The 14,867-nt window shown below is 41.6% G+C and overlaps 1 protein-coding gene across 1 annotated transcript in view; it reads right to left on the reverse strand.

The window, feature by feature from the left end:
* Window positions 1-217: 217 nt before the first annotated feature.
* The window catches only part of NCAPH2 (non-SMC condensin II complex subunit H2), a 45,074-nt gene continuing 30,424 nt past the window's right edge, over window positions 218-14,867 (reverse strand). Inside the window, exons 18-21 of the mRNA XM_089655333.1 lie at window positions 14,539-14,594; window positions 12,091-12,192; window positions 8,981-9,130; window positions 218-1,537 (exon numbers count right to left, since the gene is read on the reverse strand). Coding sequence (XP_089511459.1) covers window positions 1,397-1,537; window positions 8,981-9,130; window positions 12,091-12,192; window positions 14,539-14,594 — 449 coding nt within the window. The 3' untranslated portion in view covers window positions 218-1,396. The remainder of the gene's footprint in view (window positions 1,538-8,980; window positions 9,131-12,090; window positions 12,193-14,538; window positions 14,595-14,867) is intronic.

Here is a 14,867-nt window from a genome sequence, read left to right on the forward strand (position 1 = left end):
CGTTTCTATTTTAGTGTGGCCAAAAGTCAAGCCATCGCAGGCCAGCTTAAACCCCTCTGATGAACATGGGATTACAAATTTGCATTTGTAAACTAATTTGGTCATGCACAACTATTGATGTAAATAAGACATGCATGTTTACCGCCAGCAACAATAAAAAGAAAAAAACCTGCATTTTTGTGAATTATACAATAAAATGGCAGTTCTCACGCAATCATATGTTAAGGAGTTTTAAGGCATATCCACTGTACAGAGCTGCTAAGCAGGAATCAAAGCTTGCATATGTGGTCAGAAAATATGGCCACCCCCAAGCAAATATTTTTAAAATATATATTAAAACAAAAAACTATTTTTAAATGGCAAACCATAGGAGAATACAATCCTCTTGATCACACATTAAATTAAGAAAAAAAAAGTTTTACTTGCATGATCAGAACTCTTCCATTGACCTCCATGTCTGGAAGAACAAATTATGCAACTGTGATCTTAAATAATTAAAAGTGGAAAATGTCTATGTAACCCCAGCCTTAAAGTCATTAAATATACTGTTAGGCCAGGAATATAAATTCACTGTATGTCATATAATAGCATTTAGATTGTGCTTCAGCTTTAAAATGACTACAAAAGAAAGCCTTGAAAGTTCAGAAGAAAAAAAAAAAAAATCACAACTTACAACAAACTCACAAATAACAGTGTACATGTACATTTTATACATAAACAATAAAAATTCAGACTATACAAAAAGTTTGTTTAAAAAATATATATATGTACAGAATATTGATAGACTAAAACCATTAAAAAGGCACTATCCAAGACTCTACCTCCCCTCTTCATCTTATTTTGATCCTGTTTGCATTAGACTTTACTTGGCTGAAACTCTACTTTCCGAGATACATGCAATAGCCAGGCCAGCTGTTTTCCAAGTTAATGACAGTAGGTGTATGTGGGAGAACACTTGACTGGAAGATTTCTAAGCCAAGTAGCTCTACGTAAGGTGCATATTGGAGGTCATGGAGAAGCAGCATTTCTTGTAAGCATAATCTATGGAAAACCTGATCACAACGGTTAAGAGTGGACCCAAGTGGATAGCGCACTTATTTAAAGGAGAAGTTGTGTTGCGACCAAGGTAAAGTCCCCGAAACATGCATTTTTGCAAGCCAAAGAGTTGTCCATTAAAATAACAGCTGTAGGCCTGTGTTTTGCTCTGACTGTATACAAGTCCTCATGTCAACACGACATAACAATCCAGTATGCTTTTATGTTTCTGTTTTTTTTTTTTCTTTGCAGCCAGGTGATGAAAGGTATGACTGGACTTCATCTTGGTAAAATGTGTTCTAATATCAAAAAGGAAGAACTTGTCACCGCTGAATTTTAAACACAGGGAAGAGACTGGAGGTCATTTCTGTGATAGAGATGGTGCTGTGTATGTCTTGAATCTTTCATGAGCCCTTTGTTGACTTAGGAGTCGCAAGGCCATCGTATCTACACCTTCATGGAGCCCTGGCTTCTGAGCCACCTCTACTGTGTAATCATTGGCCTAGGGTGAGGGAGGGAAACAAAACAAATATAAGTAAATGTTTTCACTGCAGCAATAATCATCCAACCAATAAAGCAAAAAAACAAAGCCTGCAAGACCTGTGAGAAACAGAGATCCACAATATGCCAAACATACTATGAAAGTCAACCATCAACACCACCCAAAGCGAACATCCATTTTGTGTCCCCCACTATTCTGGGGAAGAAGCACACACCATCGCCCATATACAAAGAACTTGGAGCACTACCCAAAGCGCTACAAAAACTTCCCCCTGCAATCCAAAGCAAACAAGCTCATCCAGGCTAGCAGACCTAGATCAGAAGACAGAAAGAAGATACCGCACACCCAAACCCAGCCACTATATAGAAAGGTAAATAATATGGCTTCAGCCTAAACTCCTCCTAGCTATGCTCCTGTGACAGCAGTGGCCTGCTATCTCAGTTACCCCTCTCATCTCTATAATTAAGCCCTGTAGGCAGGGCAAAACATGTCAGAGGAGCGTATCCAGGAGGCATTTAGGTTAAATGTATGGTGGCTGGGTTCCGGTGTGGGTACCTTCTGTCTTCTGACACACACACGTTGCATTTTAAAATCCATTGGCAGAATACTGTATTCCAACAGTATTTTGTACTTTCCCTCAGTTGGATTGAATTGATTATTCTACATTATGTCAATAGAGCGGGACCGCCATCATTCTGGTTTGTGACGATTGTGGTAACTAGGCAAAACTGAAGTTCTGGCAGAGTTATTTTGCCTAATTAACTGCTGAAGAGGTCTAAAAATCTGGAATGTGAATCTGCTTGCTAGAAACACATAAAACTGAAAGAAAATACTAAGATTCGTTATTAGAACCATAACATACTCCTATCTATTATCAGTACTGGTGACCTTCCCTCTGCGACATAGGCCCCCCAGGACCCCCCCTCCCCTCTCTTTCCCTTCTTCTATACCTTCCCACCACTTTCTTGGTCTTTTCTTCTTGTTTTTCTACTATTTTGTAAAGGACACAGTTTTTCTGCATAAATGATCATTGCAGTTCTCATTTCTGGATTCTCTCTGTAAAACAAAATTCTCTGGCCCAGGTTCATGGGTCCTTATTTACAGAATAACGGTTATTGCTTTTCATTGTGTGTCCTAGAAAGTTTTTGGTGGAAGCATCCCTTGAAGTTTCATTTAACTAGATTGTAAGCTCCAAAGGAGCAGGGTCGTCCTAACCCTCTTGTATTGAACTGTATTGTTGCTGTATTGTCTCCCGTTATATTGTAAAGCGCTGAGCAAACTGTTGGCGCCATATAAATCCTGTAAAATAATAATATAACTAAAATATAAAGATCTTGGCTGATCAGGTGCAGCCAGTGTTCTGGTGTCACTTTACACTTGGCTTTCCTTGTTCCAGAAGACAGTCACCTGACAACGCAGCTATGGTCAATTGAACAGTGCCTTTCTGGATGATTTGTATCTGCAACTGTAGTCAAAGGCTCATCTACAGGTGAAACTTGAAAAATTAGAATATCGTGCAAAAGTTCATTTATTTTAGTAATACAAAGTAAAAGGTGAAACTAATATATGAGATAGACTCATTACATGCAAAGCAAGATAATTCAAGCCGTGATTTGTCATAATTGTGATGATTATGGCTTACCCCTCATGAAAACCCCAAATCCACAATCTCAGAAAATTAGAATATTACATGCAATCAATAAAACAAGGATTGTACATAGAACAATATCGGAACTTTGAAAAATATAAGCATGCATATGTACTCAGTACTTGGTTTGGGCCCCTTTTGCAGCAATTACTGCCTCAATGAGGCGTGGCATGGAAGCTATCAGCCTGTGGCACTGCTGAGGTGTTATGGAAGACCAGGATGCTTCAATAGCAGCCTTCAGCTCTTCTGCATTGTTCGGTCTCATGTCTCATCTTTCTCTTGGCAGTGCCCCATAGATTCTTTATGGAGTTCAGGTCAGGCGAGTTTGCTGGTCAATCAAGCACAGTAATCGCACGGTCATTGAACCAGGTTTTGGTGCTTTTGGCAGTGTGGACAGGTGCCAAGTGCTGCTGGAAAATGGAGGACAAGAGGAATTCAACATTTGAAGCCCATGTCCAGGATCCGCCTGTGTGTGGTGGCTCTTGATGCACTGACTCCAGCCTCAGTCCACTCCTTGTGAAAGTCCCCAACACTTTTGAATGGCCTTTTCCTGACAATCCTCTCCAGGCTGCGGTCATCCCTGCTGCTTGTGCACCTTTTTCTTCCACACTTTTCCCTTCCACATAACTTTCTATTAATGTGCTTTGATACAGCACTTTGGGAACATTCAACTTCTTTTGCAATTACTTTTTGAGGCTTTGCCTCCTTATGGAGGGTGTCAATGATGGTTTTCTGTACAACTGTCAGGTCAGCAGTCTTTCCCATGATTGTGATTCCTTCTGAACCAGACTGAGAGACCATTTAAAGGCTCAGGAACCCTTTGCAGGTGTTATGGCTTAATTATCTGATTAGAGTGGGACATTTTGAGCCTAGAATATTGCACCTTTTCACAATATTCTAATTTTCTGAGATTGTGGATTTGGGGTTTTCATGAGCTGTAAGCCATAATCACCACAATTATGACAAATCACGGCTTGAACTATCTTGCTTTGCATGTAATGAGTCTATCTCATATATTAGTTTCACCTTTTAAGTTGAATTACTGAAATAAATGAACTTTTGCACGATATTCTAATTTTTCGAGTTTCACCTGTATATGCCATCCACAGTCCCAAATGGCTCAGTATTTTCCAATTTTCAGCATCCCATAAGCTATTTGTAAATTAACAATCATATTGAGGAACCCATATTACACATAGACTTCATGCAAGACAAATTTTCCTCCTACTTGTGCTGCCAATTTACAGCAATCCACTTTTGTATCAGTTTGGACTATAAAGTCAATTTTCTATCTGTGGAAATAAAATATCTTACCGTGCAAATAGTCTAAAATAAGCACATGGCTAACTGAGCTAGCAGTAGAAAATGCTTTTATGGGGTTTAAAAAAAAAAAAGAAGAAAAAAACACCCATCAACTGACAAGCACCACTCAAGAAAAAAACATTAAAGTGGAGCTTCAACCATAAGGGCAAGCTCCAATTGTTTGCACCCCCCACAGCCAAATGTAGCTTTTTTTTGGGGTGGGGTAGGTGGAGAGCAGGTACCTGGTTTTGACAGGTACCCACTCCCACTTCCGGCTCAATTTTCCACAGTGAACTGAGTTGGAAGTTTGGCACCCCTCCTTCCCCCAGCAGTCTTCTGGGACACTTCACGGGTCCCAAGAGACTACAGGACCAGTCACAAGGCTTCACTTCCAGTTTCCTTTACTTGCAATGCTGGTGCTGGGAACTCAGGAAGCCCGGGGGACGGCGGCACTGGACAGGTAAGTGTCCTTATATTGAAAGTCAGCAGCTACAGTATGTGTAGCTGCTGAATTTACATTTTTTGAGTATAGCCTGGAACTCCTCTAAGTATGCAATATACAGACACCAAAAGAGATGTTGTACTGACTGGCCAATGTATTTATATTAAACCTATCCCCAGGCTATGCACACCAAAGTATCTACATATTCTGAACAAGCAATAAAAGCTGTATATAACCCCTCTAGTTATGTGCATTGTAGAGAAACTTGTCTTCCAAGTTCATAACAGTCCCAGTGAAATATGAGCTTCTTTCTGTGGCAACAGCTTGGCAGGCTGACAGCCCTCCAAGAAGTCCCTTCTACTGCTTGTTAAAGGCTTAGTCCACCTTTTGAACAAAAAGGACAGTCAATGGATCCCAGTAAGTTAAAATACACTGTGCAAGTTTTAAAAATATTGCAATGCAATTGTCATACCTGTAGTCTTTTTGAGGCACCCCTAAAGCCTGGCAGAAAAGAGGGAGAGAATAAATTGTGCATAGGAGGTCTCTAAATGAAGGACAGCAATAGTTCTGGGATGCTGGGAGCAGGAGCTCAACGTATGCAGCACCCTAGCAGCTACTCAGAACGGGGGAATGCAGACAATATGGGAGTTTTTCTGTCAGGCTTTGGAGCTGCCACAAATGGCCTACAGGTACAGCAATTACATTCATATTAATGACTGTAGTCTTGACACAGATGCACTATCAAGTTTGGAAGATAAATGAATCCTGTATAGATTTGAATGCAAGAATTGTGAAAGCACCTCAGACTTTCTAATACAGGGTACTAGGAAATAGACCAAAATTATTAGCATGCATTTTCCTGCATAGATAGATCTGCACCCTCCCAGATGGTTCATTGAAAACCTGATCACCTGGTGCCAAGCACAGCTTTGCTTGAACTATGCCAAACAGACCAAGATGCTGATGAAGACCTATAAATGCTGAACCTAGTAGTGAAATTTTTCTCATGGAGTTCCTTGAGACTGCCATGTTACACTGCCACCTACAGGAGTTGGACACTGGCAAACGAAAAAAAATAAAAAGTGGCCAGCCTGGTATTATTCGTCCTACTCCCAAGCATGCCTCAGTTTTGTGGAAAAGCAGTACCAAGAGCATGATAATTTATACAGAGTTGTGGGACCTGTGTCCCTCAATGAACTCCAAGAAATGGATTTTAGGGCAAGTAAAAAAAAACAAAAAAACATTTTCTCACTCGTTCATTAAGGCTGCATTCACACTTGAGCGATTTGTAGCTTGAAGCTCCAAAAACACTGAAACTTAAAAAAAAATCAATTGTTCTCTTTTGTTCCTGTTCACACAACTGCTGGGATGTCCAAACCACTCAAAGACAGGTGGGTTATAGCAATAAAACACCAACAGGCCCACAAAAAAAACAAAAAAAAAAAAAACAACAACAACCAAAAAAAAACCCAGAAGTGGGGACTGCCTGCCGCTCAAACAGCCTTTAAAGCTTTCAACAGAAGAGGCCAGAATATCAACCTGGATTTCAATAGTCATGCTGTTAAAGCCAGTGACTGAAGCAAGGAGTAAACTAATCCTTGGTACAGATCTGGAAGAGCGCACAGATCATTTGCCAGGATTCTGTTCTGGTTTGAATACCGCAACTGCCTGAGCCAGTCTTATAAGAATTATTGGAATGCCCACAATTTCAATCCTGTGGAGCAGACAAGAAATCCCAAGCAAGGAAAGGTGTAGATCAAGCTGTTTGCACCAGGGGGACCCCCCTGTATCTACAGACAAATCTGTCTAGCTTGGCAGGCTGGCTGCAGTCATGAGGATTTTCAATGAGATCAGAAGGAAGGACTCCAGAGTTGGCTTTCTGAGCCAGGGATAACCTGACCCTTGTTGCCAGATGAATTGGTCTGTCCAAGGACTGGACGGACTTGCCCTATGTCAATAGGAATGTAATCTAAATGAGGTTTCCATCAGCCCTAGAACTTTTGTGCAGAAAGCAAAGGGTTGGGCGACTCTTGAACTGAAGAATCAGAAATCTGTGAGCAGACATTTTGAAGGTTTTCATGTACAAGAAAAACCTGTTTTCAGGTATACACATAATTTAATATCCACATGCACAACCAATGCTAAAACACAAAAATGTGCTACAAATAACATGCAATGTTGCAACAAAGTCTGCAATTGTTCTGTAATTCTGTAATGTAACAGTTTCATTTAGCACATGTCCTTGGAAATAGATTCACCACCTTTTACCAGTTAAATAATCCACAACACTGAAATCCACATCTAAGGCTCCCCAACTGTGTTATCCAGCACCTTGGACCTCAAATTATAAAAGGTCAGATGTGCATTGTCATTATATCCAAACCCTTCGTAGGAAAAAAAAAATCCAGATAGGAATGCGTATTTTATAAAAGGATTTCTTTTTCCATAGGAAATTCTCATAGGATGGATATATACAAACAGTTGAATAGTGCAATACTGATTTTGGGGGGCTGAACACAGGGTTTTCTTTTTACCTTAATGCAAAACATGCATTAAGGGCAGGCGTAGGCAACCTTAAAGAGGTGGAGATCTACCTGAACAACATTTGAGAAGTCAAAGATCACCGGCAGTGTCACCTCCACACACCTGATTTAAACCTCTAATTGCTGTACTACCTTGTCACAATCATGGGTTTACATCAGGTGGTGAGAACGTAACATATTGCCTCCTCACCACCTGGCAAACACACTTAGATCGCTTTTCAGAGGAGCAGCACTTGTGAATGAGCCCTTAGTTGCATTCGGCAGTGGCACTCTTAGAGCTCACTCACGTTATAGTTGTGTGTGGGGGGGGGTTTGGGGGTGTAAAGCCCTGGGGCTGAGTTGCAGTTTTACTGCCCCCAACCCTTATTCCCTTTAGCTGCCGAGGCAGCAGCCAAAAGGTGCACACATGCCTCAGCAGGAATTAAACCCCCTGTCGTTTTTGGTGGGTGCTACTGCCTGCCAATCATGACCCCTTCAACTAAATGGGGTCACTCTGCAAGCGCCCCCGACACTGCATGCTTCTGCGGGGTCCAAGGGGTTAAAGCAGGTGGTGGGAAAGCAACATAACCCTTGCTTTAACCCCTTGTTTACTGTACTGCACGAGGTTGCAGGGCAATTGCAGTGCAACCTCATTCACTGGAATGGGTCATGCTTGGCAGGTGCTATATTCACCTACCATGACAAGGCATATAACTCCTGCTGCGGCTGTGCCATGTGTACACCAATGTCCACTGCAGCTAAAGGGGGTGTGGTAAAACCACATCTCAACTATGGGGTTCTACCACTGCCCAAACTGCAAATGTAAATGAACCCTTACTGTTCTGAGCCCCCTATAAAGGTGCTTTCACACTGATGTGATTTACCTGCCCCACGGGTGCATCTGCAACTTTCCGGGGTTAGCTGCGCTTTGTCATAGACTTCTGTTATATTCTGCAGGTGTGGTGCACTTTCTGATGCATTCAGGAGTGCACCAAACCCGCAGGATATAATAGAAGTCCATGGCTAAGCACAACAAATCCGCAGGAACACTGCTCTGCACCCGCGGTGTGGCTAACCCACAGCACATCAGTGTGAAAGCAGACCTATACTATAATGCCCAGTGTATTGCTTCACACGGACCTAAAGATCTCTTCTTTCCAGTTGCTGGCACCACTCTGGAAACCGCTAGCCGGGATAAGAGGTGGAGTGCCATTGGTATCACGCTGCATGGGATTGGAGCCAGCAATAGAGAAGAAGCATCAGCTCTTGCTCCCTACTAAAGCCCCAACTTTACAAGTAGTCCCTCTGCATTTCACTCTGTTTGATGCTCTTGGATGGCAGGTCAGCAAAACCAGACCGCGATCTACCAGTCACTTGGCCACAATCTACTGGCAGATCGAGATTTACTGGTTGCTAACACCCACCATTAAGGTATAAAAAAACAAATAAATAAAAAAAACTTTTTGCCTTTAGAACCACTTTAACAAACTCAGAATAAACAGAGATTAAAAAGAAGGTAGGACACTCACCAACTGCAAAGAAGCCAGCATGTACCTGCACACCTCAAAGGGCTCTCGATGGGCCATTAGACTTGCAAAGGTGCGCCATTCTCCTACTTGGTTGTACTGTGAAACTAGACGATCGCCATAATCATGAATATCAAATGCTGCTCGTTCTTCCTATGTAGAGAGACAAAAGAAAAGCTCAGAAACCATTGTGATAATTGGTTTATATAACCAAATCCTCACCCTCTCAACCTTTATGCCACAGAAGAACCCTTGAAGGGTAACTCCACTTTCCTGGGAAAACAAATGGCAATTACACAATTGCTAAACAAGTCATATTGCAATTGTATATTTTTAAAAATTACCTTTCCTTTTCAATATACAGCTCTGTAATTTTCTGTAAAATCAGTGCTATATGGCTACCTGGAGGTGTTCTGTACACAGATGGTGTACAGAATTCCCCCTCAGAAATGTATTTCCTGCTTGTTTGACTGGCACGTTGATTTTTCCAGAAGTCTGCACTAAGATACCAGTCAGATTTTAAGCATCCCCTGCAATAAAAATCAGCTCTAAAGGGATTCAGACCTTGCATATTTCCTTATTAGAACCATGCACATGCAACAGCAGATTGATAATTATAAAACAACTCCCATGCAGATTTGCTCAGCACATGGACACAAACATCTATTTCCTCAGAATAACAAAATGTAGGACTCTGCAACAACATTTGTAAAAATCCATGCAATGTACATAGATCACTCAGTCACCCAGAGGGGAATGTTTTCTTGTCAACAAAAGTGGAGTTTTGTTGTTACCAAACTTATTTGACACAGAGCAGATCTTGACATTTTGTGATTGTGGACCCAAAGTTCACTAAGACTTGCAGTGACTGTAGCACAATGGCCTAAAGGCTCTCCACCGATTGTTCCCACAGAAGCAAATTGTTCAGATACCCCAGAATGGGGATGCCCCAATGCTTGAAAAAGCACCTTCGTGAATACTTATGGTGCTGTGGCCAACCCAAAGGTCAGAGCCACAAACTGGAAAATGCTGCTCTCCCACTGCAAAAGGAAGATAGCGTTGATGAGGTGGGAAAATGGGGATATGGAGGTAGGCATCCTTTATGTCCACCAAGGCCAGAAAGTGCCCCTGATGGAGACAGGCAATCACTAACCACACTTATTCTATACATAACTGGCAGAAACTTGTTTGAGGGCTTTATGCCCAGAATAGCGTATAAAAATCAGGCAGCACAGTGTCAAACCAAAACAGTGGATCAATAATATGCTAATAATAAACTCCCAGTAAAATAAACTTCTGCAGTGAAAAATTATTATCAGTGAAAAGTGTCTAACACTAAATCATCATTCAGCCTCTTGAAAATGTGCCAAACTTCAACACCATGTATGTCCACCACTCACCAGAACTACACGACCTTACTATTTCAGGTCTCCTGTGCTTTTTTTTTTTTTTTTTTAAATCAAAAGAAGCTCTTTATTAAAAAAGATAAACATGTATAAAATACAAAGGAGAAGTACAAGTAACACCCATGTAAATGTAGCGGAGCAACAATTCGGTGAGTAGCCACTGAATTGTTCTACCATCAGAGAGAGCAAGACAGACTACTCAAATCCTAATGGCAAGCATACTTCTGTGATAGCTCATACACAAGCAAAGGATTGAAATGCAATGAGAAATAACAGGAGTGGCTGTTTACATATGTAGTATAGACATGAAGCAATGTAGTTTAAAAAACAAAAAAAAAAAAAAAAGTTATTCAGTCTTCAGACTCATCCACATTACATGTAGAGGGTTGTTCTAACTATCTGTCCTATATCCTATTGTATTTAGCTGGTCACCTTCTGTGAATATAAATAACTTTTTTTAAGGCAGAGTGAAATTAATAGCGGCAATCAAATGCTAAAGTGTCAGGGGTGAAGCCTTAAGTCAGACCCTTGAGGTTAGCATTCTGGCAACAAAAGATGTTACTTGAAGAAAAACATGTAAATGTTTATCAAGGTCTCAATTAAGGACCCAGAAGGCATTGTTTAGGGCATATGGTTAGTCGAGAGCCCATGCGATCATGAACAAACCAAACCACCAATAGTCCAATTACCTTGAATGACTGGGCAAGACCATAATAGATAGCAAAAAAAAACAAAACAAAAAAAACTGTCTCATGATTTTAGTGGGGTTCAACTAATTCGTTGAATAACAGACCTTTCTCAGTGTGAGGATGCATGTGAAAGGGTTTGTCTTGTTTGGGTGCTTTCCACGACCCCAAGTCAGTCACTTCAGGTCCTGAAGTTTCCAGCAAGTGACAGCTTCCTAATTTATATGGAACTCCCCCTCCCCTTCACCCCATGACGCAGAAACTGTACAGCACCCCACCAGCTAACCCAAGCAATGCAACTACCTGCCAAGGGGAGCAAAATAAACTGAGGCAATACTGCGTGTGGGTAGTGCTATATGCAGGGCTGACTAAAGCTTTCCTATTTGCTGGTATCCAATCACCTGGAGGTGGAACATACCCAATGACGTAAGAATTAACTTTCCTGTGATGTATGATTAAGAAACCGTGGGGCCACCTTAACCTGGGATTTGATGGGAGAGCTAGTGCCTCACATTGATGCTCAGTGGGGAGAAAGACCCTCTTACATTGGTGGCCAGTGGCAAAAACACCCCTTACGTTGACAGTCAGTAAAGCAAAAAACAAGCACAATTAAAAAAAGTGAAAGCTGCCATCTTAAAATGAAGAGGGAAGAATGTCTTTTTACATTGGGGTCACTAGGATGGATGCCACTTACATCAGTGGTCAGTTGGAAAACGCTCCTAAGCACAGTAAAAGGGCCATCAATATTTACAGAAAGCTCAGCCTAGTGCTGTTGCTGCCAGAACATGAAGGCATAAAAACAATCTGCCTCTGCTCAAGGAAACCTTAGCAAACTCTGGAGGAAAGCTAGCTTTCCAAAGCACTGCCTGAAATAGGCTGTTTTAGGACATTCCTGACCAATCTTTAATCTACATATTATCATCCCAGAGATCAGATGCTACAGATACAGATTATCCTGAAAGAAAAAAAAAATTCTCCCCTGGGTAGGAGAGGGTCAGTGGCTGTTCATTTTATATTCTACCTGTTCTCGCAGCTGTGGCCCCATTTTATCCTCCCATTCTCGCACACGTAAGGAAAGTACTGTCTCTTGTGCATACTTCTGAGAATTAGCGATGTAAAGCTCCTAAAAAAAAAGTAAACAAAATGCATTCCTTAAATCTAATAGAACAGGGGTCTCCAAACATCTTATACAAAAGGGCCAATTTACTGTCCTTCAGACATTAGGGGGGCTGGAGTGTGGACATTGAGAGGAGAAAATGTCCCAGCATCAGTGGGAGCAAACAATTCCCCATCGTTGGTGTCATTGGGAGGAATTGTGCCCCATCAGTGGTGTTATTGGGCCCAAATGATGGTGTCATCTGGAGGAATTGTGCCCTACATTGGTGTCACTGGGGGGAATTATGCCCATTGTTGGTGCCAGTGGATGAAATAATCAAACTTAAATAATGAAGTGCAGCGCTAAGAAGGATGAAAAGTCAATAAAGTGATAATCTGGTATCACAATGGTGAACTGTAGAGATACGGATTCCCGCGGCTTCCACTTTGTCAGAGTAACAGAAATGCGCACTCACCGGAAACGCATGGGTTATGCGCATGTGTGATTATGCATCACGGGCAATGGGAACATCAGAATCCAGGCAATCAGGCGTCTCCCTCACGGTGGGTCATCACAGACTCCTGTTACAGGTCCGGGGGATCCCCTTAAGGTAAGCCAGGTGCTTCAGGAGAAACCTCCTCTCAGGATGGCAAAAGTGCTTTCTCTATGGGAGTGAAAGCTCCAGACAGGAGCCCCAGAAAACAAATGCCCAAAATAGTGTATGTTCAAAATCTCAGGTTTATTAATAAAAACAGCAGCAGGGCAGTATGCATATGGTACATCATGAAAATGTGAAATGCATATGATAAACAATGCAGTACTGACCCCAGTGGTGTAAAACGCCGGGCCTCCTCGTGGCTCCAGGCGGGTAAATGACGTCACGCTCTGTACAGTTCCTCCTTAGGCCTTTCGTGCTAAAGGCACATCATCAGAGGGGAGACTGCACACTGCAGTGTGTGCAGTCTCCCCTCTGATGATGTGCCTTTAGCACGAAAGGCCTAAGGAGGAACTGTACAGAGCGTGACGTCATTTACCCGCCTGGAGCCACGAGGAGGCCCGGCGTTTTACACCACTGGGGTCAGTACTGCATTGTTTATCATATGCATTTCACATTTTCATGATGTACCATATGCATACTGCCCTGCTGCTGTTTTTATTAATAAACCTGAGATTTTGAACATACTACACTATTTTGGGCATTTGTTTTCTGGGGCTCCTGTCTGGAGCTTTCACTCCCATAGAGAAAGCACTTTTGCCATCCTGAGAGGAGGTTTCTCCTGAAGCACCTGGCTTACCTTAAGGGGATCCCCCGGACCTGTAACAGGAGTCTGTGATGACCCACCGTGAGGGAGACGCCTGATTGCCTGGATTCTGATGTTCCCATTGCCCGTGATGCATAATCACACATGCGCATAACCCATGCGTTTCCGGTGAGTGCGCATTTCTGTTACTCTGACAAAGTGGAAGCCGCGGGAATCCGTATCTCTACAGTTCACCATTGTGATACCAGATTATCACTTTATTGACTTTTCATCCTTCTTAGCGCTGCACTTCATTATTTAAGTTTGATTGTTTATATTTAAGGCATTATGGTTGCCTAATGTGTTCTAGCTGCTGACATCTATTAGAGCGCTCACTACCTATTTCAAGTGGATGAAATAGTGCTCCAAGGGCCAGAAAAAAAGCAAACAAAGGCTCCCGGGCCACAGTTTGGAGACCACTGATCTAGAATATTAAAATGGTTTCCAATTCCAAAACATTTATTTCCAGAACAAGAATGCTGAGGATATAAAAGAGCTGGATAATTATTTGACCTGGAAAAACAAAATTACACAATGACATTAAGCCAAATCTGGCTGGATAATATAAAAGATTCACCAATGTTTAAAGCGTATATAAACCCAACATTTTATATTACTGATATGTGCCTGCTGTACCCTGTACTTGTATGAAAAAGTATCCTGTTCTCTTTGTATTGCTTCCTTTGTGTGAAATCCCTGGTGTTCCTATCAGTACCTCTACTTTCCTATTATAGCTGACTGCACTGGGCAGGAGAATACATCATGGTCAGTTATCTAGCTGTGCTGGGAACAAGCCTGCTCTACTCCAATTATCAGACCTTTTATGCCCCCCCGCCATTCACTGGGAAGGTGTGCTGTATGTTCTTCTCCCCTAGTTCTTATACAGCTGATAACAGAGGGTATGTAATCATTTAAGGAAAAAAAAAAATATAGGGGGGGGGTGGGGGGTGTGTGAGGGTATTTATAACTTTTTAAATATCTATACACAAATGTTTTGCCTATCATTTGGGTTGTTTTGCAAGGTGTTTAAAATCACTTAAAAAAAATAAAAACAAACATTCATAGCACTCACCACATTTCTTCTCACTAATTCTTCATATGATATCTGGCCTTCCAAGTCAATAGGTTCTATAGGGGGACAAGAATAGAGTACACAGAAATCAGTATAAAATGTAAGAATTGCACCAGAACTGCAATATGGCCAGTAAATTTTACCAAAAGCCCCCCTTGCCTTATAAACAAATCACTGAAAACTTTCAAACACGTTCTTCAATTCTGTTGCACAGCAAGGCAATTTTAAATAAGAGCAGCGAGACATATTTACTATAAGGATACATTTCTTTTCATATATAGTGTCACAACTCACAATATAAAGCCAACCCCTGACCGCTTCCTAGTTAC

The sequence above is a fragment of the Staurois parvus genome, unplaced genomic scaffold (assembly GCF_062004578.1).
Source record: "Staurois parvus isolate SC_StPar_1 unplaced genomic scaffold, SC_StPar_1.0 ptg000832l, whole genome shotgun sequence".
NCBI classification, from domain to species: Eukaryota; Metazoa; Chordata; class Amphibia; order Anura; family Ranidae; genus Staurois; species Staurois parvus.